Source organism: Lithobates pipiens, unplaced genomic scaffold (genome assembly GCF_037356315.1).
Source record: "Lithobates pipiens isolate NorthernLeopardFrog02 unplaced genomic scaffold, aLitPip1_a1.2 Scaffold_13, whole genome shotgun sequence".
Lineage (NCBI taxonomy): Eukaryota > Metazoa > Chordata > Amphibia > Anura > Ranidae > Lithobates > Lithobates pipiens.
This window is the reverse complement of record NW_027507718.1, coordinates 197,024,809-197,049,353: the sequence shown is the minus strand read 5'-3', so window position 1 is coordinate 197,049,353 and position 24,545 is coordinate 197,024,809. Positions and strand designations below refer to the sequence as shown.

The 24,545-nt window shown below is 42.1% G+C and overlaps 1 protein-coding gene across 1 annotated transcript in view; it reads right to left on the bottom strand.

The window, feature by feature from the left end:
- The window catches only part of ANXA3 (annexin A3), a 125,711-nt gene that overhangs the window by 17,978 nt on the left and 83,188 nt on the right, over nt 1–24,545 (bottom strand). Inside the window, exons 6-10 of the mRNA XM_077476090.1 lie at nt 19,932–20,022; nt 14,806–14,885; nt 13,852–13,908; nt 3,701–3,794; nt 1,936–2,031 (exon numbers count right to left, since the gene is read on the bottom strand). Of these exons, the coding sequence (XP_077332216.1) occupies nt 1,936–2,031; nt 3,701–3,794; nt 13,852–13,908; nt 14,806–14,885; nt 19,932–20,022 (418 nt within the window). The remainder of the gene's footprint in view (nt 1–1,935; nt 2,032–3,700; nt 3,795–13,851; nt 13,909–14,805; nt 14,886–19,931; nt 20,023–24,545) is intronic.

Here is a 24,545-nt window from a genome sequence, read left to right as displayed (position 1 = left end):
AACTCCAGCTTATCCACTGGGCACGCACACGCGATCGAATGCCTCCTTACTTGATCCTGTCTACGGATGTGGAGAAGGCATTAGATCGTGTGGATTGGGACTTTCTTAAAGCTTAATACCCGCTCTCGCCCCTTCTGTTTGCACTGGTCTTAGAACCACTGCTTCAGAGGGTCAGATCCAACCGAAGCATCAGAGGGGTGCAGATAGGCTCTCTTGAGCATAAACTTTCTGCCCACGCAGATGACGTCCTATTTCATGTAGTGGATCCCCTGGTCTCACTGCCAAACCTGATGGGAGAATTGACTGCCTACGGAGAGGTATCTAACTTTCGGATAAACCTTACCAAATCCGAGACCCTACCGATTACTGTCCCCCCACCTCTGGCGGCCTCCCTGAAGGGATCATTTCCTTTTACAGTCATCCCCCTCTATGAGATACCTAGGCGTTCAGCTTACAGACCGACTTGACTCCCTATACACTCACAATTACGCCCCCTTACTTAAGATCTGTCAAGATCTGCAGTCCTGGGACAAGGCGTCATTTATATGGGTTGGCAGGACAAATATTCTAAAAATGACGATACTGCCCTGCATCCTTTTCCTCCTGTAGATGGTACCTGTGCATTTACCTAAGCGCTTTTTTGCAGAACTTCGCAGCCTCTTCATTAAGTTTGTGTGGGGTAGCAAGAGACCACGTATTACCATGGCGATGCAACAAAGATCTAAGCTAAAGGGGGATCTGGGCATACCCAATATATTTCAATACTACCAGGTGATCGCCCTGCGGTGCATTTTGAATTGGAGATTCCACACACCCCTAAGTTATGGGTTACCCTGGAAAAAACGCAGACCAATGGCAGACCAAGATTTATCCAATGCGCCCTGGGTCCCAGTGGAAGATAGTGGGGAAACCCAGTCAGAGAGCCCTCTAACAGTACACTCCCTGAGGCTGTAGGACAGAACAAATGCCTGTTTAGCTTTGGTGCCACAGACATCCGACATCCCTACTGGCATCTATGGGCCGGTACCTATGGGCACCTGTGGGCCGGTACCCATGGTACCCTCCCCCCCCCGGGGTGCGGATGGCCTTCCTTGGAGCCTGGGCAAGCGACGGGGTTGTTAGCCTGGCAAGATTCGCAGAGAGTAGCTCACTAACGCCGCTAGAGACAGCAACACCTAGCCCCAAGCCCCTTTACATAAAAGAATAGGAACGGGACCCTCCAATTTGAATTCACAGAAGAGCAGCTCTACCACCTGTATTGCCTGACTCACTCAAATTCAATAGGCTCTAGGACCCAAGAAAATCATAAGATCCTATTGAGATGGTACAGGGTACCCACTACCATGGCTAGAATTTTCCCCTCTGCTTCTGACCAGTTTTGGAGGGGGTGTGGAATGAAGGGAACATTCCTCCACATTTGGTGGGAATGCCCAGTGCCAACACCGTTACGGACTATGGTTGGTAAACACATATCAGATGGTTTGGGAATAGATATCCCAGCTCTCCACAACCCCAGATCTACATATAGGTTCTGAGCAAGTGACTTAGAAACTATCAAAGCATTCAACATCAGTGTGATATAACCATTCATTTATGATCAAACTACCTTTTGATGTCTACTTGGTCAATTTCTTGATCAATAAATTACTTTTCTATAAAATGGGGTGTTATCTGGACATTTAAATGCTACCGTTTTGGGCAATGGAGGAGCTGTGTGCAGACAGTCCTGAAACTGTGGATTAACAGATCAGGCAAAGATCTCTATTCTGCCCAAGCACTGTCTAACTTCTTGGTGTATCTAGCAAAGGTGATCATGGGAAACCACAGAGCATGCATCTTAAATGAGCGGACATTGGCAGTTTCTCATTTCTATCCTGACAGATTTTCTTTGTCTCGGCAAAAATATGATTTCAGTCAGCAGAACTCTGGTCTTACCTATAGCAAGAAGCAAATCTTCAAGGTGACCGGATATTTCACCAGCTATGCTTGCTTCAATACCTTTATTGCATATTTTCTGATATTCGTCAAATGCTGTTCAAATAGAAAAAACATCCACCCTTGAGTAAAGGTTACTTAAGATCTTTCACGCAACACACAGCAACATACTGGCCTAACTTCACTTCAAAACTGAATTAAAAACACCAAAGACATGCTGGTAGGTTAATTGGTTCCTGTCTAAATTGGCACTAATATGTGTATGTATGAATGCGAGTTAGGGACTCCTTGAGGGTAGGGATTGATGTGAATGTATAATATATGTGTAAAGGGCTGTGTAAATCTATAGCCCTAGATAAGTACCTGTAATAAATAACACTAGACCACCTGTACCATCTGCCTATACGTTCAAATATTTAAACAGACAATCATTAAGCAGCAGCTAATGCAAAAAGTCATGCAGATACCAGCCAGAAGCTTTGGGTAAAATGTTCACATTAAACACCAGAATTTTTTTTTAATAAATATGACCGCAGTGATTTTGGTCTTGGCACAATTGTGGTGCCAGATGAGCTGTATTTGTGGTGCCAGGTGAGTATTTCTGTAATAGTCTATCTTCTAGGTTTTTCACACTCAGTCTGTAGGGTTTACTCAGAATGGTGAAAAAATATTCAGTGAGCAAAAGATGGAAACAACTTATTGATGAGAGAGATTAGATAACTTCAATAACCACCCTTTACAACTGTGGTAAGCAGAAAATCATTATAGAAAGCACATGCACAGAGGATGCACACAGAACTGAGGATGTTTTTGAGAGCAAAGGAAAACTTTACCCAGTTTTACTATAGTGTTCATGATAAAGTGCTTGGTAAATGTATATAATAATTAGTTGCTGTTAGGTGTACCCTTTATTCAGTAGAACATCACCGGAAATAAAGGTAGTTGATGGGCACAGCTAAATCGTGGTTATGGCCATATGTGGAGTTGTGATATAATTATGCGGTTCTTTGTAGACCACTATCCAAGGATAAGCAAAATATAACATGTCACACAATAACTAGTTCATCTTATTAACACTATTCCCACATGCAGGTGAATAGTGTATATCACTAAAAAAATGCCCAGTGACTCCTTAGGAGTAAAAGGTTCATCTGCACTAAATTATTCAGTCCACTGACACTAAATCTTGAATTTCTGTAATTATTCTTATTATACAGGTTTTGTATAGCGCTAACAGTTTTCTCTGCGCTTTACAAAATGAAGGCAGACGTTACAATACAATTTAGTACAAGAGGAATAAGAGGGCCCTGCTCGTTAGAGCTTATACTCTATGAGGACCAAAGAAGTAAGCTGCAGGGTACACAGCATGTTATCCTCAGTTATTGGGAGCGGATGACTGAAAGATGATCATGGCTTCTGGGGCGCCACAGCCAACAAGAGAGCCCACAACAGGAGCAGTCAGATAGAATACAATGACTTGGGTCTTTTCCCACCATCCAGACCCTAGGATTCAGCACAAAAGACTGTCCACAACCAGTTAGGTTTTCAGTATAATAAATAACTAAAACTTAAATATGTGTGCTCTCTACTAAACATGCATGTATTGTGGGAGACCAAGAGGTTATAGGAAAAAATGTGATCTTTCAGTGGTCCGTTTATGGCCTATCCACTTTCTCTGTGTGCTTTATACTAAAAGGAAACAATTTCATTAAACTTTCCACCACAAAGCCTATTTAATTCTCAATAAAAAAAATAAAAGTCATACTTAGCCGGAGTTGTGGGAAACTTCTCAAACAAAGAACTTCAATAAACTTGTCCTCATCTGTCCCCCACTTTTTTTCCCCTGCATTGTACAGAATCTATGTATAAGAAAAAACAGAAAATTAACACACACAATACAACAAAAGTCTCAACGTATTGTCAGCCATATGCATCTTTCAACATCCCCTGAACTGCATACAGCAGACCATCAGCAGGTGTTCAATACCTGTGTACCTGAACACCTACTACATTATACACTACCAGCATAAGCAGAGGTGATTCAGTTCGCATTGTGCGCTATACAAGTATTTCATTCATTCATTCAGCACATCAATCAGAATAAGTTTAACCAAACTGTGTAACATTTCCCACAAACTGATTGCCTTTTTAAATGCTTGGTGTGGCCTAGCATATCCTGTTATACTGAAAAAGTCATTTCAGCACCCACAAACATTGGGGACTTCTGATACAGCTTTTTTTCTGCCTAGTTGGCAATAAATCTGGATAATGGTAATATCTGAGCTCACATCAAGCATCAACACCCCTTAATTTGATCCACCAAGAATAGTTAAAATGCTTCATTTATTGAATCTGAATCATGCCAGGTGGAATAGCAAGGTCTCAACGTGCTTCCAACCCAAATACTTTATACTAATGTGCCCATTTCCCTTCATAAAGGATAGAGTGCAACACTTAATAGGTGGAATAAAACAAAGTGCCTCCGAACACAATGGTCAGGTCACTAGCTAATGTACCCAATCTCCCCTTCACCAGAAAGCTCCACACAAGTCCTGATTAAGGGGAGACTGAGGAGTAGGTGGCGGTCTGAGACGGAGGTGTTGATAGCTAGTTTCACCAAATTTCACATGTATACATAATAAAATTTGGTAATTTTAACAGTTTACCATTTTAAATGACACTATTTTTGTACTTCAAAAGTCCCGCCACGCTCCTTTTCATTTGAGCATCAAATATGCACTGAGGTCCATGGTAAAAAAATAAATAAATAAATAAAAATAAAAAAGAACTGCAGCAAATCAAAAGTCACATTGTGTTTGGTTAAAGGACCTCTAAACTCAACATATTGTGGAAACTACATTTAAGGACTGCTGGTAAGCTACAATATATTACATTTTTGTTTTGGAATTGAGGTAAACTTTAAAGCTGAACTCTAGGCAAAACAGAAAAACTTACACAAATTATGAAGATAATCCAAGTTTTATTCTCTGTGATGTCATCACAGGATTCCCTTGCAGACTTCTGCCACAGCTCCAAAAAGGGAGGAGTATGCAGGGTGCCCTACATGTCGTTTTGTACACAGTATGGTCAGACTTAGAGGAGTCGAAAACTGAACGTTCCATCAATTGAAAAACAAAAATGGCGCATATGATTGTGCCACCATTTGTTTATTTTTTCTAAGAAAAATCCAGCATGTTGGATCAGACACTTTCAATTGCGGCCCAAAAATTGTGTATTGCAGCTGGTGCACTAAAAAAACGAATCTGACGACCGACAAGAATTTCCGTTTGATTTTCAACTCTATGGCCTGCTTAAGAATGCTTGGCTAGATTAAAGACACAGCTATTGTGGATAGTCCCCTAGCAATGTTCTCCAACTGTTTGCACCACTAAACCAAACACTCACAAAATACCACAATTTCAGCTATTTCCCTCCTGAAAACTGTGTGACTGCTGTAGCAGCAGTCTAGCAGAAAGCAAGTTTTTTTTTCAGCCTTCCCTAGCAGTTAGAAAAGTAACTGCAAAGGTAAAGAAAAGCAGATCTTGTTATGTCAGATTGCTACTGTTCTTCCCTGACAGAGTGTGCATCTGTAGTTTACTGTATATAAACATAAGAGCCTTTTCACACTGGCACCATTCCGCCTTAGCAGTAAAGCCGCTAGCGGGTGATTTTAACCCTCGCTAGCGGCCGAAAAAAGGGTTAAAAGCACCTGAAAAGTGCCACTGCACTTTGCAGGCACTTCGGCAGTGCTGCCCATTCATTTCAATGGGCACGGGTGGTGGAGGAGTAGGAGTAGTGTATACAATGCCTCTAAACCACTCCAAAGATGCTGTGTGCAGGACTTTTTCTAATGTCCTGCAAGCGTACCGCTCCAGCGTGAAAGCACTCGGGCTTTCACACTGGGGCTGCAGGGGAGGCATTTTTCAGGCACTATTTTTTAGCCCTTTAGAGCATGAAAAACGCCTCAGTGTGAAAGGGGTCTTAGACACACATCCCAGTCAGCAGAGTAACAATATGGCAAAAAACTAAGTTTGCCCATTCTCCAAAGATGAATTGTTTAAAGATTTTACCACTTTCTGACCGGCTCACGGCGATATACTTCGGCAGAATGGCACTTCTGTGCAAACTGATGTACCTGTACGTCAGTCTGCAAAATCCAGATAGCGGGCGCATGCCCATGGGTCTCACAGACTCGATGTCCCCCAGAGGCCTGCGATCACGGCAAACAGAGGCAGGACAGGGGAAATGCCTCTGTAAACAAGGCATTTCCCAGTTCTGCCATGTGACATGACAGATTTTCTGATCCTTGTTGTCATCCTTGTTGTGATCCTTGTCAGAGGTAGCCCATTCTCCCAACTCTGAGGGAGCACACTTAACCCCTTGATTGCCCCCTAGTGTTAACCCCTTCCCGCGACAATAATCAGTGGCTATTTTTAGCTCTGATCGCTGTATAAATGTCAATGGTCTCAAAATAGTTAAAAGTGTTCTATTCTGTCTGCCGCAATCCTGATAAAAATCCCCTATTTTGTAGATGCTATAAGTTTTGCGCAAATATACACTTATTGCGATTTTTTTTTTACCAAAAATATGTAGAAGAGTACATATCTAAAACTACTAAATGAATTAGTTTTTTTATATTTTTTGGAGGATATTTATTATAGCAAAAAGTAAAAAATATTGTTTGTTTTCAAAATTGTTGGTCTTTTTTTGTTTATAGCACAAAAAATAAAAACTACAGTGATTAAATACTACCAAAAGAAAGCTCTATTTGTGGGAAAAAAAAAAGGAAATCAATTTTGTTTGGGTACAGGGTTGCACGGCCGCTCAATTGTCAGTTAAAGCAACGGAGTGCTTTGGTCATTAAGGGGGTAAAATCTTCTGTGGCTGAAGTGGTTAAGGGAGTCCAGTAAAGCAGAGTTGTAAATCGTTGGAATTCTGAAGAAAGACAGATTGCACACTTCTTCACGGCAGTGATCTGACAGTCCGCTTTGTATTATGGCTCATCCATGGACCCACAGCAAAACAGACCGCAGATCAGTGCATCTTGAATATGCCATTATAGTGAGGCAGAGCTGAAGAAAAAGTTTGGTGGTGGGTGGAGACAGAGGTAGAACCTGTCCAAACCTACCAGAAGTACGAAAAAAAACTACATTTGGACATTATACAGTGCCTTGAAAAAGTAGTCATACCCCCTGAAATTTTCCACATTGTGTCATGTCAACTAAAAAACTTAAATGTATTTTATTGGGATGTTTTGTGATAAACCAACACAAAGCAGCACATAATCGTGAAGTGGAAGAAAAACTGTTTTCAAAATTTTTTACAAATAAATATCTGAAAAGTTTTGTGTGCATTTGTTTTCAGCTTGAGTGACATTTTTGCCCAGTCTTCTTGGCAAAATAGCTTAAGCTCTGTCAGATTGGAAGGAGAGCGTCTGTGAACAGCAATTTTCAAGTCTTGCCACAGATTCTCATTTGGATTTAGGTCTGGACTTTGACTGGGCCATTCTAACACATGAATACGCTTTGATCTAAACTATTCCATTGCAGCTCTGGCTGTATGTTTAGTGTCGTTGTCCTGCTGGAAGGTGAACCTCCACCTGTATTGCCCTGTATCTGGCTCCAGCCATCTTCCCTGTCCCTGCTGAAGAAAAGAATCCCCACATGATGCTGCCACTACCATGTTTCATGGTGGGGATGGTGTGTTCAAGGTGATGTGCAGTGTTCATTTTCCGCCACACATAGCGTTTTGCTTTTAAGCCAAAAAGTTCCATTTTGGACTCATCTGCCACTCATCCATAAAGGCCAGATTTGTGTAGTGCATGACTAATAGTTGTCCTGGGGATCTCTGCATCTACTTAGAAGTTACAGTTGCTTTCCTTGCCCCGCCTGTCAGTTTAGGTGGATGGACATGTCTTGGTAGGTTTGCAGTTGTACCATACTCTTTCCATTTTCAGATGATGGATTGAACAGTGCTCTGAGATTTTCAAAGTTTGGGATATGTTTTTTACCCTAACCCTGGCTTTTAACTTCTCCACAACTTTATCCCTGACTTGTATGGTGTGTTCAGTTGCCTTTATGATGCCATTTTTTGCACTAGGGTTCTCCCAACAAACCTCTGAGGCTTCACAGAACAGCTGTATTTATACTGAGATTAAATTACACACAGGTGGACTCTATTTACTAATTAGGTGACTTCTGAAAGCAATTGGTTCCACTAGATTTAGTTAACCACTTCCGGACCTCCGCACGCCAATATACATCCTAACTTTGATGGGGGATATTGTTATGGCAGCTGCTAGCTGCCATAACCCTGGTATCCTAGTGTTTGGCCGGTTCTCCGGTTTTTGATGAGTGGTCTCTGCGGTGGTGGGAGAGGGCCCCCCTGCCACGCTCCAGTGCCCTCCACTGCTTACTGGATCCGTCGGCAGCAGCGGAGGCAATCGGATCTTCACCCTGTCTGGGCAAGGAGATGAATGAGGAGAAGATGGCCCCCACCCTTCTCTAGAACGATGCAGGGCAGAAGCAACGTCAAAACGTTACTTCCGCCCACAGCTCTTAAAGGGCCATTTTTATTGCATTTAAGTGTAAATATGAGATCTGAGGTATTTTTGACGTCATGTTTTTTTTCTATTACAAGGGATGTTTACATTCCCTGTAATAGGAATAAAAGCGACACTTTAAAAAACAAAAACAAAAAAAAGTGTAAAAAACAAAAACAAAACACATCTACTCAACGCAGCCAAGTCCTGTATTCCTCTACTATGGAAACAACAATACCCACTGACCACGGCAAACTGGCTGAGGAAGGTGGAAGATATATAAAAAAAAAAAAAATGGAAGACCTGATTCTAACGGCGCACGACAAACATGAGTCTCACACAAAAACATGGAGACTCTGGGACATGTTTGTTTTTTCAGATGAAGGGAAAGCCCTGTTGGAAATAGGGGCCACCTAATAACCTGAGCACTGAAATAGTGCTGTAAACTTGATCCATAGCTGGGAATCCCTATCTCACCCCTCTACACTATCTTCACTCCCCCCCCCCCCCAATCCCCAATTCTGCTACTGCTTCTCTACTACTGCTAAAATAAGGAGGGGTAGCCTTACCCAATTATGTACCACTACAATGCAATTATGTTGTTTCATTTTATGGCTAGGCCATGAAAGCCAGTTACTGTAAAACAGGATGGAAGCTCAGCCCTCAGTACAACTGGTCCTCTTTTAGAGGTAGCTTCCAAGGAATGTTTATGGTCACCAGGGACCTTGGGTAGTTCAGACGTCACCCATACCTTACAGGAATTATACCCACACAAGGAGACACAGGGCCCCCTGAAGTGGACAAATTCTGTCCCCCTTCTTTGGTACCCCCAAAAGGTTCAATTTGTGGACCCCCTTGATGTTCACAAAGGAGGTCCATGAATCTGGAAACCAGAGAAGATGTCCCCCCACCCCAGAAATGGGTGAGGGCAGACCTTCATGCTGAAGGAAGGTTGTGGGTACATCCAGTCTGCTTTATGCTGCTTTGGTTCATGCATGTCCTGGCTGGATGGGGTAGAATGCCCATATGCGTTTTATGGATACTTTATGTATGTATTATGTATACAATATGCTGTGTACTTGACGTTCCAAGTAGTTCATTTGTGATAGTTTTATTTCAAGAAGCTTGTATACTTTGAAACACGTATCTGCATGGTTTCCTTAGTTGCATCTGTGTAGCCCCTTTGCTTTACTTCTTTGACTTCTGCCTGAAATCATCTCTTCTACATTCCTATGTTTCTGCCTTTGTCTTGGTTTGTCATCTAGGATGGAAAAGGACCTGGGGGTCCTAGTAGATGATAGGCTCAGCAATGGCATGCAATGCCAACCTGCTGCTAACAAAGCAAACAGAATATTGGCATGCATTAAAAAGGGGATCAACTCCAGAGATAAAACAATAATTCTCCCTTTCTACAAGAAGGATATACAATGTACTACTGACATATAATCACACACATAGGTTGGACTATGTCTTTTTTCATCCTCACCTACTATCAGCTCTTTTCCTTCTATTTCATATATGGGATATCGCTATAAGTCTGTATTGACCCCCAGACTGAAAAGCTGGGTGTCATCATGATCTGGTGAGTGGGGACACACGTGGGGGTGTCTTGGTACGCCTGAAAAGGTTTTTTCTGCAACAGTTTCTCTGCACTTTTTGCACACCAGATGTGAAGCATTCTCTCTTTTTTTATGGACTTAATTTTTTGTTGTTTTCACTCATGATTGGTCTATGTTTGTGAGCGTTGTATTTACGTATTTTTAATGTTTTTATACTGTATATTGTATTAGAACTCTGTTAGCAATATTATCTGCTAAGGGACAGCACGCTAACATAGTGAACCAGTTCTATTCTGACTTTACTAAGTATATATTAATGCTGTGTCATTCTTTCAGAGGTTTTAATCCTTTTGGCTCTCTGTTTTTTCGTGCTGGCCATTTTCCTGTGCACATTTGGTTTCCACTTTAGTCTGATTAGATATGGGAGGATTTTCTGTGGGTTGTCCATTCCCTAATTGATTTTATTTCTCTATAAATTATTTTAGTCTGTTTATAGTCACCAACTATGATTAAGCATCTATATTGATGTGAAACGCGTTAGCCTGTCTGTACCTTTTATCACCATGATGTAAGAGATTTTGGATCTTCTACCTTGTTTTGCCACGAATAAAAATGTGTTATTCAGAATGCGGCCGTTCAGCTGTTTTCTATTCTCTACACAATTTCAGAGACTGCACCTGAAGTTGTGAGTGGGGAGGGAGGCTATTAGAGACAACAACACGCTTGGAGCGGCATCGCTACCTCATGAGTTTTAAAGCAGTATTAAGCCCAAAAACAAACATATCGCTGTAATCGGCACATGCGCATGTAAGTGCCGTTGCTTCAGTTAGACTGTGTCGTTACCGGTGGCATTGAGTGACGTCATTGCGGCTCTGGCCAATTACAGCACTGGAGGCTGCGATACCCGGAAGTAACTCTGGAAGTGATGTCCCCGTCCAGAGAGGCGATTAAGGACCATTGCAGGGGCTTTGATCTAAGGTAAGTAATACATAATTGGCTAGTATGCTATGCATACTAGCTCATTACGCCTTTGTCATGCAGGTTTTTTTGTTTGTTTTGTTCGTGGGTTTACAACCACTTTAACCACTTGCTTACTGGGCACTTAAACACCCTTCCTGCCCAGACCAATTTTCAGCTTTCGGTGCTCTCACAATTTGAATGACAATTACTCAGTCATGCAACACTGTACCCAAATGAATTTTTTGTCCTTTTTTTCCCACAAATAGAGCTTTCTTTTGGTGGTATTTGATCACCTCTGGGGTTTTTATTTTTTGCGCTATAAATGAAAAAAGACCGAAAATTTTGAAAAAAAACGCATATTTCTTTGTTTCTGTGACAGAATTATGCAAATTATTAATTTTTCTAAATACATTTTGGCCACAATTTATACTGCTACACATCTTTGGTAAAAATAACCCAAATTAGTGGATATTATTTGGTCTTTGTGAAAGTTAGAGAGTCTACAAGCTGTGGTGCGAATCGCACAAAATTGATCACATCTGATGTACTGGTGGACTATCTCGCATCTTGTGACCTGAACAAGTCAGGAAAGTACAAATACCCCCAAATGACCCCTTTTTGGAAAGTAGACATTCCAAGGTATTTAGTAAGAGGCATAGTGAGCTTTTTGATGTTGTCATATTTTTCCCACAATTCTTTGCAAAATTACGATTTTTCATATTTTTTTTTCTCCACAAAATTGTCATTGTAATAGGTTATTTCTCTCACATGGCATGTGTATACCACAAATGACACCCCCCAAAAAATTCTGCTACTCCTCCTGAGTATTACAATACCACATGTGTGGGACTTTTTCACAGCCTGGCCACATAGAGAGGCCCAACATGCAGGTAGCGCCATCATGTGTTCTAGGAACATAAATTACACATCTAACTTGTTGACTATTTATTACACTTTTGATGCACCAGGACAATGACACGGGACACTGATGACAGATGGCACTAATATGTGGCACTGATGACACGTGCCACTTATACGTGGCACTGATGACACGTGGCACTAATACGTGGCACTGAAGACACGTGGCACTAATACGTGCCACCGATGACAGATGGCACTAATACATGGCACCGATGACGCGTGACACTGATGACAGATGGCTGCAGCCGTTCATCTCTCCCCTCTCACACTGTCTGTGCGAGGAGGGAGAGCGGCGCTGAGAGATGATCTCATATGTTTACATATGAGATCATCTCCCATTGGACACGCCGATCACACTGTAAACGGCCGCTGTGATTGGCCGTTTACAGCGATCTGTGTTTGCCTGTCCCCGGGGGAACACGGCGAACACAGAACTTCCGCGATGCGCGCCCGCGGCGGCGCGCATTGCGGAAGTAAACATCAGGACGTCCAGGGACGACCACCAGGACGAACGTGCCTGCTCTACGGCCGTCATTCGGCTATAGGGCGGGCGCGAGGTGGTTAAGCCACCTGCTTGAGTACAGTTTTTGAAAATATAGCAAATTATCTTAAACAATATATAAATAATTATTTGTATATTACTTATGCTAATTAACCCCTTGCCATCCGGGCCAATTCTGACACTTCTTTCCTACATGTAATAATCATTTTTTTAATAATTATTATATATATATATATATATATATATATATATATATATATATATATATATATATATATATATATATATATATATATATATATACACACACACACACACACATATATACACACACACACACGCACATACATACATACATACACATATATACATACACACACACATACACACACACACACACACATACATACATACATACACACACATACATACATACACACACACACACACATATACACCACTAAAGATAACCCAATGTTTTTGTATAATGTGAAAATATGTAACGCCAAGGAAATAGATACCCAACATGTCATTCTTTAAAATTGCGCACACTCGTGCAATGGCGCCAAACTTCAGTACTTCATAGGTGACGCTTTAACATTTTTACAGATTATATGTTTAGAGTTCTATAGAGGAGGTCTAGTACTAGAATTATTGCTCTCGCTCTAACGATCACAACGTATGTAACCTGTGTGTATCTGGCTCTGATACTAGCCAGTGCCTCACCATCCACTGACCTCACCGCACGTCCCTGGTTGGTATGAATATCAGAGTGAAGCAAGATCTCCAGACCTGCATATTTTTTCAATGTCAGTAAATCATAAAGTACTAAAGACAATGGATTCGAATAACTCCCAGGCAATTAACACTTTCATGAGAGGGCATCAATGGCCATTATGTGTTTTATTTACAGTCATTATTTACAGTAATTTTCCGTTAATGAAATCAATTTCTAACCAGCTCATGAGTACTAAAATATCTCAGATATGTACTCCAATGAATCTGAGGTATATGATAGATACCCTAAAGGGTGCAATTCGTTTTGCATTGGGCCTGCCTGCATCTTATAGCATCCATTAAAACAGCCATATTGTGTCTAATCCAATTCTGATTCCTTATACTACCCGAGCACCAAAGGCAGTAGTGGTTAACCCTGTGCTATAGACTTGCTTATCAGCTAGATTTCCCATGATGCAGCATCAACCCCTAGACTCACTTCTTTACTGGCTGCATTAAATTACCAATTCTTTGCACTAAAATATGCACATAGCTCATCAGACATTGACTAAAAATGACTATTTGATAAATAGAACTGTTTAAGAGGTAGCAATTACAAGCCATTAGCATGCTAAGTGATGGTGGCAGGCTGTATATATCATTATCAGGTGTCAATGGTACAGGGCTGCAGGGGAGGCCTGTCTAGCTTAATTTACCTCTGCATCCTTTTTAGCAAGATGTTCATCCACTTTTGAACTTTCATCACGTCTTGCCTGCAGAAAAAAAAAGAAAAGAGAATCAATTTTTATAGATTATTATATGGAGATGGATTGTGTTTTGTAAGGAAAGCTAAAGGCCTCAATCCATTCACTGAGGTAAACGTTATCACTACATTTACTAAAGACTTTGGTGTGTTCTCAGCAATCATTATGGGATCTTCATTAGGTTTTAGATCCATACCAGAACCTTTCTTCAAAGTCCACATTTAAAAGACGACAAAAAAAAAAAACTTTAATTTTTGCAATAATCCAGGGAAAATCATAATGCTTGTCAGACATTTTCCCAATTAGTTTAACATAAGTACAGGACTCATAAGTGAGTATAAATACATGCATACTGCATGTTTACACACATTATATCAGTATCGGGCTGATATTAATAGACAAAGCCAATCACATGCCAATCTTAGAGACCAATAGATGGACATACCGAGAGAAATACGTAGGATGCCATTTGTCTATAAATGCCTGATGCCTGCCTGTCTCTGGCTTCAAGTAGACTTTTTTTCCCCCATTTCAGACAGAGTGAAGGGAGGGTTATAACCTTTGTGAGCTTTATTTTTGCCACCTATGTCCCATTGGAGAAATTTCCCCTTCACATTCTGTCCTATAGCTAAAATCAAAAGTGAGAAGAAAAATTCCTCCAAAGTGAGGGACTTCCTGGTGAACACCAGAACTAATGTCCCCATTGGAAGATTATATATTCCTGCTCTAGCGACCACTTTCTTTTTCCTTTCACCTTCAGTGATAACAATAAATAGTACAATTAGAAAAAAAATGTACTCAACGGGGACACAGACAGCAATAAAAACCTACAGTGTGTTCTAATCCTTTACACCATATCCAAAACTAAAACAAAAATAACAATTTTGTCTTTAGTTATATACTTACATTAGCCAAAAAGAGCAAGGCTTTTCGAAAGTCACCCGTGGTCTCCGAACTGATGTCATCTCCAAGGCTTTTGCCATATACTGCAATACAAAATAACAATGCATTAATAGGGAACTGCAGACATCTTTTAAACTGTAAAGTGTTGGCCACAGAGTTGCAAGTACTATAACCGTTAAGAACATTACTCAGGTAAAAACATAGGGGATCAACCAAATACAAAATGTGCACTTCCAACTCTCATAACAGATGGCTTAGGCTGGCCATACATTATACAATTTTCCTATTCATAGTTACATAGTAGGCAAGGTCAAAAAAAAAAAAGACAAGTCCAACCTATGAGTGTGATTATATGTCAGTATTGCATTGTATGTTGCGGTCGTTCAGGTGCTTATCTAATAGTTTCTTTTTAGTTATATAGTTTTAGGAACTATTGATCCCCCCGATGAGACCATCGCCTGTAGAAGGGAATTCCATATCCTTGGCGCTCTTACAGTAAAGGACCCTCTACGTAGTTCAAAGTTAAACCTCTTTTTAAACTCCCTTCCGCAAAAAAGTTTTATCCCTAATGTTATTTGCAAATTGAAATAATATCCCCTCTCAAGCGTCTCTTCTCTAGCAAGAATAAGTTCAGTGCTTGTAACTTTTCCTCATAACTAATGTCCTCCAGAGCCTTTATTAGCTTTGTTGCCCTTCTTTGTACTCGCACCATTTCCAGTACATCCTTCCTGAGGACTGGTGCCCAGAAATGGACAGCATTCTATAGGTGCGGCCGGGCCAGAGTCTTGTAGATTGGGAGAATCATTTAGCTCTGGAATTAATCCCTTTTTAATGCATGCCAATATTCTGTTTGCTTTGTTAGGCTCAGCAATGGCATGCAATGCCAAGCTGCTGCTATCATCTACTAGGACCCCCAAGTTCTTTTCCATCCTACGGTAGATTCTCCCCCCAGTGTATAAATTGCATTCATATTTTTGCCACTCAAATGCATTATTTAAAATTTTTCTACATTGGACCTGTCTTTCTACATTTGCCATGGAGTTGCCCACCACATTAATTTGTTCAAATATTTTTGCAAGGTTTCCACATCCTTTAAAGGATAATTCTAATAATATCATTAAGATAATTTCCTTTAGATTTATCTTAAAGCTTGTAGTGCAAAGGCCAGCCTGGCTGCACACAAAATTTAAAGTGTTTAGGTTTGACCTCCTATTATATGGTTTTGGTAAATCCATATGAAAATTAAATATGAAAGTTGTAGAATGTATGCCCAGCCTAATGAATACTTCAGATCATCCACCTTCAATATGAATAATAATTGCCACATTGCCTCATCATATTAGAACCACAAATAACTTTATTGAATAATATGCATTCAGATAACTACAATTGTACCAAAATGAGTACCATGCAGTGCCAATTATTACAGTATACATTATAAGTGGATATTATGATGGAACAAAACCAGAGCAAAATCCATGGGCAAATGAATTATAACTATGAGACATGACTGTAATTTAGTCCCATGAATAAAGAGTCCTTGAAAACATTTCACTACGTTAGAGAAGCTTGTTCCACAACAAAGAAGTAACTTTAACAGACAAAGTCCGTGTATTCAACATATCACTAAGCAACCCACCAAACCCAGAGTACCCCCTGGTGACAGTACTGTGAAGGTTCTTCTGCCCTGCGGCTGCTGTTACTTTTGAAATCAATGGGGCTGTGCAGGGCTCCACCCACACAGGTGCATCATTCATTCACAGAGATCTGTGAATGAACTACAAGTCCCATCTAACACTGCTGCAGATAGACTGGCAGCTATCAATGGAACAGAAGTGTGGTAATCAAAGAACGCATTGATATTTCCTTCAGCTTTGCAAGGGAAAGTCTATACTTCTGTACAGGTAGGGAGCTGGAGGAAGAGCCTGCAGGAGCCTGAAATTGCACCAGTGATCCACTGATCATGGATGCAATGCTTTGCAGGCTCCTGTGTAAAAAAAAAAAAAAAAAAAAATTCCTTCAAAAACATGTACATTTATACTTTTTAAAAAGGTGAATACTTTAAAGCACATGTATACTTTGGATATTAACATTGTAATCCTTTGCATATTTTGGCCTTATGATGTATAGTGAGCAGTTTTTTGCTCTGGTTATGGAAATTACCAAACAGTAATTACCATACAGTAACGTGGTTAACAAGCATTTCGCAATACGAGCTATTATTATTTTTTTAATCCTGACTATGTTTGCCAGTGTTGTCTCGCAAAACAAACAGGATTTAAGCCTTTGCGGTGTGCAACACCGCATTTGGCCAGAGGTGAGGGGGCAGCTCGCAAACACTTGGTTCCCGACTGTTTCTGAGCCTTTTCGAGTGCATCCGAGTATTTCTGTGTCTCTCCAGTGCCCCCTCTGGCCACATCAGGGCTGGACTGGGACAAAAATTTGGCCCTGGACTTCATCATGACCGGCCCACTTTAATTTTGAGTGTCTCCATCAGCCCTTCCCCTTACATCACAGTGTCCTCCCTCTCCTCCTCCTCCCACGTGTACTCACAGTTTTGAAGGCAGCTTCTCATTCCTCTCTCCAGTCATATGATAAGTAACAAGTGATAAAGGGAGAGAGGATGGCACGTCTGACAGTTGTCTATCTCCCCCTGCAGGCTGGAGGGAGCAGAAAGCCTAATACTCTCTCCAGCAAGTGACGGCAGATGTTCCTCCTAACAGGAGTGAAATCGCAATCACTCACTGTCAGAGAGGAGCGGCTCCAGGACTGCACCTGACCAGCCCACTGAGCCATTGGCCCACCGGGAAACTCCCTGTAGTCCCGATGGCCAGTACATGCCTGGGCCACATGCAATAGAAGTCAATGTGGAACAAATTATCTTCGTTTCCGTTGACTTCTATGGGGAAACTCGCATTGATATGGAAGTGCTTTGAATTACAAGCATTCCCCTGGAATGGCTCGTAATCCAAGGTTCCACTGTATTAGTATTTGTATTGTGACCGAAAGAAGTACAATGAAATATTCATCACTGGGCCTTCTGTTAGACTTATAGGGTAGTGTACATTTTCTACTTGGTCGATTTAAAAGTTTGAATGATGCTGGGTCAATCTGGAATGTAGTGCTTAGATGTAAATAAAAAACATGCCATTTTCAACCATATCCTCGCCTTTTTAAAATCTCAGTGAAGGTTATAAGTTAAGCCTTGGTTCACACCAATGTGGCTTTGAAATGGTGCCACTTTATTTTTTACTCCCCATACTTAAGGCAATGCTAATTGGTTTCCGGTTTTTGAAAGGATACTGGAGCATTGTCACACTTCCAGATCTTGTGGGATTAATTATTAGGGTTGCTATGGAGATGTTGGTAGGAGCTATATAATGTCACTAGTTGCTCAAATCTAGTGAAGGAGTCAAGCGAGTGACTTCATGCCGGAGTCGCGCCGTAAGAGGTAGTGAGCCAGACAATATTGTTTTTTGAGTAGCGTTTGTATTTTAATTTCTTCAAAGTGTAAATTTCAGCAGGGTGTTAATAAAGTGTCAGTACAGAATACACGGTTTGTCCTTTTGCCTTGCTTAACATATGAGCCAAGTCTGTGGTAATCCTCTGTGAGCCGGGAAGACGGAAGCCTTTCATTATCTGCAGAGGGGTGCAGGTTCTACCTGGGGTGTAAAGAGACGAGCCTTTGTTAATTTGTAACAAGGTGAGCTGGTGATGGATTGTCACTGTGCACGAGAAAAGCAGGCATGGGGTGCTTTGATACACACGTATTTCTCCACGTTAACACTGAAGATTGCATTGTGTTTTCTTTTTATACAATCAAAATATTTTCGCTAATTTTGGAAGTGTTTCGATACACAACTATGGGACCTTTTGGACTGTTTATTTATTAGGTTTATTAGGTTTATTGCTGCGCTACACATTTATTTTGTTAGGTACAGGTCAAGGTTAGTGTTGAAACCAGTGTAGCGGTGTAGTTGCCACTAGGAAACAATCCACCAATTCACCCCGCTGCCAGACTCCCATACATCACTTGCAGAGACAATGAACAGTCTTTTGCTGGTTTTGTTTTATTGGGAAATACAACTTGGTTGGGAAAAAGGATATATGGGATGCCCATAGAATAATTAAATTGCCATCATAATTTAAAGATTTCAAAAAATGGGACATAATTCGAGCCAGAAGAGATGATGTGAATTTGTTATTGCTATGATCTTCCTCCTGCATCACCATGCAGACGGTTGCTCCTCCTCTGCTCAACTCCCGCGGAGTATTACTTCCAAGAATTCACCATCCATTACCGGGTAAAGGATGAGGACATCACTCTTGACCGTGTAAGAGTAATGTTCTCAGAACATGTAGAACATCCTCCTGAACAAAGCTCATCTTGAAGTAAAGTAATGTCACATCTTCTTCCATGAACAAGAAGGACCCACTCTGCATAAGTCCTTAAGCCAGCTCTGGTTGCTCGCTGCTACTAGGCCAGAGGCCTGGAGCACCTCTCCCCAGAGGCCTAGTAGTTTAAAAGTATTTGATGGATGGTGAACTACTGTTCCCAGCCAGGCCAGCTTGCAAATCCTTTGCCCTCAGGCCACATCGATTGGACACATATCCCCAGTGTCTCTCCTGTTATCCAGGACTCCCCATCACGCACTGTGTAAATAATGAAGACTTTGCTAATAATCATGTAGAAGCAAAGTTCCCTCACAGATTTCCTGGCCCGCCCCCTGCCAATACCAGTTGGAGATTGGTCAGTGCTCCCACACAAACTGCCTGCCACTCCAGTCCTAGGCCCTGCCCCTCTTCCAGAACATTCTCCCTGGAAGCAGGAGAGGCGCCTCAGAACTAGGGCACAGGTGGCCACACCTACTGCTACTCTGACCACTCCCAGCCCGCAGATCATAACACACAGGACATTTGCCTGTGCTGACAGTCTAACCAGTAAAAAAAATCTATTACTAGCACTTACCTATTGGTAGAGGGTTCTACACCAGCAATGGCAGCTTTCAGTCCTAATAAGTCCCCAATAAAAACACATGGATCCATAGCAAGTTCAAAAATACTGTATGCCTGCACCCTTTAAAAAAAAGAAAGCAAGCACACAGTAATTTTGGTCAGTTATAAAATACCTGTGTAAAATGCATCTCCAACTTCTTTCATTTGTTTGCTGGTTCTAGATGCTAAGATTTCAATTAAGATACTTTCAGTTGTTCCTGTGCCCTGGAATTAAGAAGAGAAAGTAAATGTACAGCAAGTTTGTGAGAAAGCCCAAGTATATACAGTGTACCGATAAAGTAAATGAAAAAAATAACACTTGCATTGAAGATTTGATCAAGTTACCTTCAGGCTCTCCTGTCCGCTGCCAAGTAAACTGAATGTTCAGCTCAGGGAGGGAAAAGAGGAGATAAGCAAATTCCATGGGTTCTTCTCTTAAAGTGGTTGTAAAGGCACAAGGTTTTCATGCATAAAATGCAAAAAAAAAAAAAAAAAAAACCTGTGTGCAGCAGTCCCCCGAAATACTTACCTGAGCCCCCTCTCAATCCATTGGTGTCCACAAGAGCCTTGCACTCTTGATTGGCTTTTGGCAGCAGCGGGACCAACACACACAAACAAAAAAGACGATTTTAACATAGGGATCCAATATATTGTGGCAGCATCCAGCGCTTTTCTATAGCGTATACACTACTTTGACATGCATACAGTGAAAAACATAAGCTGATGTGAGCTTCTTGATCTTTGTAGAGGTTGAAAAAGGTCTTACAGAAGGGACGTGGTCTGGACATGGCCAAGTAAGGCAGCGTTTCTGTGGAGCTCCTGGTCCGTCCTGACCTTCCACCCCTAACTTCGGCTATTCTGTTCAGAAGAAGAATGGCATGTACTCTGCTGGGAGGCAGAGGGGAAAAAGCTGAAAGAAAACAGTGCCGAGACCCCAAGCGAGCGGAGAACTCCACAGGTATTTCCCCAGATCGTGGGACTCATCCTCGTGGCCCAAGATGGCGGACATCACGAGGCACAGCGGGCATGAGAGTACTCACAGACATCGCCTATGGCTTCACATAACCTGGAGGGAGAGCCAGATACACCAGTAGTGTTCAGCTTTGATTCCCCGGAATCATTAGGCCCACGCCGCTCACCTTGCGAGCTGATGCAGAGCTGAGGACGCTGCTCCAAGCCCTGCCGACAAGAGCAGACATGGAGTCCCTGGCCAGTAGAATAGAGGCTTCTGACCGGAAAGATATTGCAGAGGTACGCACAGACAGATATCACCTGCCTGACAGAACGGATGAGTACAGGGGAAACCACAGTGTCAGACCTGCAGAGGAGACTAAAGCTCATAGAGGACACTCAAGCTGCACAAGCGACATTGCTGCTGAACCAACAACTGCACTTAGAGGAGATTGAGGATCGTAGCAGAAGAAACAATCTGCGACTACCTGAAGCCACGGGGTCAGAGGACCTGACAACCACCACTCTAGCCATCTTCAGGAATGTAGCTGGGGACAACTCCCCAGCCACCATGTCTTTTGACTGCATACATAGAGCTCTGGGACCCCGTTCTGCAGACCCAAACCACCCGAGAGATGTAATTTGTCAGGTACATCAGTATGCACATAAGGAAATTATTCTGCGAAAAGCATAGGAGGTAAGAGACACGGAATTTTATGGGGCTGTCATCCAGATCCTACCAGATCTTTCAAGAGCCACGCTGCAAAGAAGGGCGATGCTGAAACCGGTCTTGGAAATTGCTAAGCACTCCGGCATTACCTATAGATGGAGTTTCCCCATAGCAATGACTTTTAAAAAGCAATCGCAGTCCTTCACCCTGCGCTCACTGTCTGATCTCCCTGCACTGTTCAATACGGATCCGGTCGAACTACCAGACTGACTTCAGGTGATCCCACAATTTTTTCCCCGCCCGGGCAGTCACCGAGCCCTCAGAGAAGCCAGCGTAGATTTCCCATCACTTCCCCAGAGGAAACGGGAAATCTAGCAGCAGCTGCTGCAATGGTGAGACTATATACTCCCACATGCAGTCTCTGATGATCATTAGTGCGCTTTAATTTTTTATTTTTTTTCCCTTTTTCTTGTACTCCTTAGTTATGCCCTCTGTTGATGGTGCCCACTGGTGCCCTTTCATAACTTGAGGTCTTTTGTGACAGGTGGGAACCCTCTCCAGACTCCGGCCACTATTTAGAAAAAAAGGGGTGGGTGGTGGTTTGGGGGGGGGGGGGGGGTGAGGATATACCGTGGAATGGTGATGGAACCAAGTAGGGGTAACGGATGTGGATGAAACCCCCCCTCCCCCCCAACCTATGCTTTCACCTGACTCAAGCAACTCTTGGCATCAACCCCCCTAGGAATGACATAAAGCGCCAAACGACGCACTAAGGGACTCTGGAATTGAACAACACACACACATGACCATGAGCCACCCAATGTATACATGTCGTTTTTTGTCTACCAAGTTGAATATTTCAGGTCTTAGGTGTTCGTATTTTTCATTTTTCACAATACATGCTAATCTTATAACTTGGGGCTGGGGGGGGCTGGACGGACTCCCCGGCTGAAGTCTAACTTGCTCCTCCACTAGGCTAAAACACCCTCCCGGTGATTCCCAGGGAGTGTTTGTTTGCAGATTTCTGCATTAAATTGTTACGTAACAATTTGTGTTAGATAGGACAATTTATTGTATTTGTTGTCCGCTTTATACTTCTTCCAACTATCCTAGCTACTCTTTTTTCTCATCTCCCCCTCTTACTACTCCCCCACACCCACCCCTCTACCCCACCCATAACATTGCCCTCGGCGTGGGTGCGATGGATCACGTTAACATTTTTTCACTGAGCGTCAAAGGGTTAAAACGTACCTGAGAAACAATGTATGTTATTGAATGATATTAAATGGGCTAGAACAGACATAGCGTTTATATAGGAAACCCACTTTAAAACTGGCGCACTGCCAGCTCTGAAAAGTAGATATTTCCCGATCACATACCATGCCACGAATTCTAAGGCCAAATCGAAAGGGGCATCTATACTTCTGCCAGGAAAGGTTCCTTGGACATGCCAGGCTACTAAAATAGATCCAGAGGGGCGATTCATTTTCATTAAGGGGCTAATAGGAGAAGTGTTGGTGACTCTTGCTACTATCTACGCACCAAACGATAGACAGGATACATTCAGTCACCGTATACTGGCCCTCCTGATGGACTTCCAGGAAGGCCATTTGATTTTAGGAGGAGATTTTAATGTACCCCTGAGCCCTAGAGTGGACACATCCTCCAGCACCTCATCTCTACGACCAAGTGTACACAAACGCACACGAGAGCTACACAATAATCAGCCGATAGATATATGAAGACTTCACCACTCAGGGGAAAGGGACTATACGTTCTATTCTTCCCCCCATAAGACATACTCACGGATCGACTATTTCCTGATACCGCATTGCCAACTAGAAGCAGTACAGAACCCAAGGATAGGTAATATAACATGGTCAGACCATGTGCCCGTTACCATGCGCTATACACTTTCACAGACCTCGACAACTTGAAATAAGTTTTGGAGACTAAACGAAAGCTTGCTACAAACCCCGACAGTACTAACAGATGTGACAAAGGAACTACAGCAATACTTCCACACCAACGACATTGACAGTTGTGACCCAGGGATATTATGGGAAGCCCACAAATCCGTACTGAGGGGGGTCCTGATTAAACATGGGGCACCTATCAAACGGGAGCAGAAACAACAACTCTTGTCCCTTCTTCATAAGATAAGGGAAGTAGAAACTAAACATAAGAACAAACCAACGCCTGCACTAGAAACAGATCTGTTAACTCTCCGCAAACAGTAGATATGCTACAATACAAAGCCAAAGCAGCCCTAAAATTTTGTAGGAAACTCTCATACGAATCAGGCAACAAGTGTGGGAAAATTCTAGCCAAAGCAGTTTGACAACAAAGAATACAAGCATATATACCCCAAATCATCTCATCCTCAGGACAAAAAAAAAAGAACCTTACCAACCCAAATCACCAAGGCGTTTCATACTTACTATTCCGCTCGACGCAATCTCCCGTCACAACACAGTGACAGTGACACTGAAATCAGAGATTATCTCATCTCATCAGGCTCCCTAAACTCTCTGAAGAAGCAGGGGCAGCTTTGGAAGAACCCATCACAATGATGGAACTACAAAGTGCCATCAAAAGGTATGAAACCAGGCAAAGCTCCAGGCCCAGACAGGTTCACCCTTCAGTACTACCAAACCTTTTTTTCCAATTATAGGCCCATACATGATCAAACTATTTAACCATCTTACAGAGGGAGGCCACCTACCAAGAGATGCCTTAAGAGCCCACATATCTCTCATACCTAAAGAGGGAAAAGACCCAGTGGCATGTAGTAGCTACAGGCCTATTTCTCTCCTGAATATAGATCTTAAACTTTTCACCAAAATACTGGCCAACAGATAATCTCGACATATGACTGAACTGATCCATCTAGATCAAGTAGGTTTTGTCCCCTTAAGAGAAGCTAGGGACAATACCACCAAAGGTACTGAACCTGATAAATAGGGCCTTAGAGACCAAAACACCTTGTACCTTTCTCAGCACGGATGCTGAGAAAGCTTTCGAAGGGGTGAGTTGGGAATTCATGTCCTCCGTACTTAAACATATCGGACTCGGTAAGAATATGTTACAATGGATCTCCAATATTTACTCTATTCCAACAGCCCAG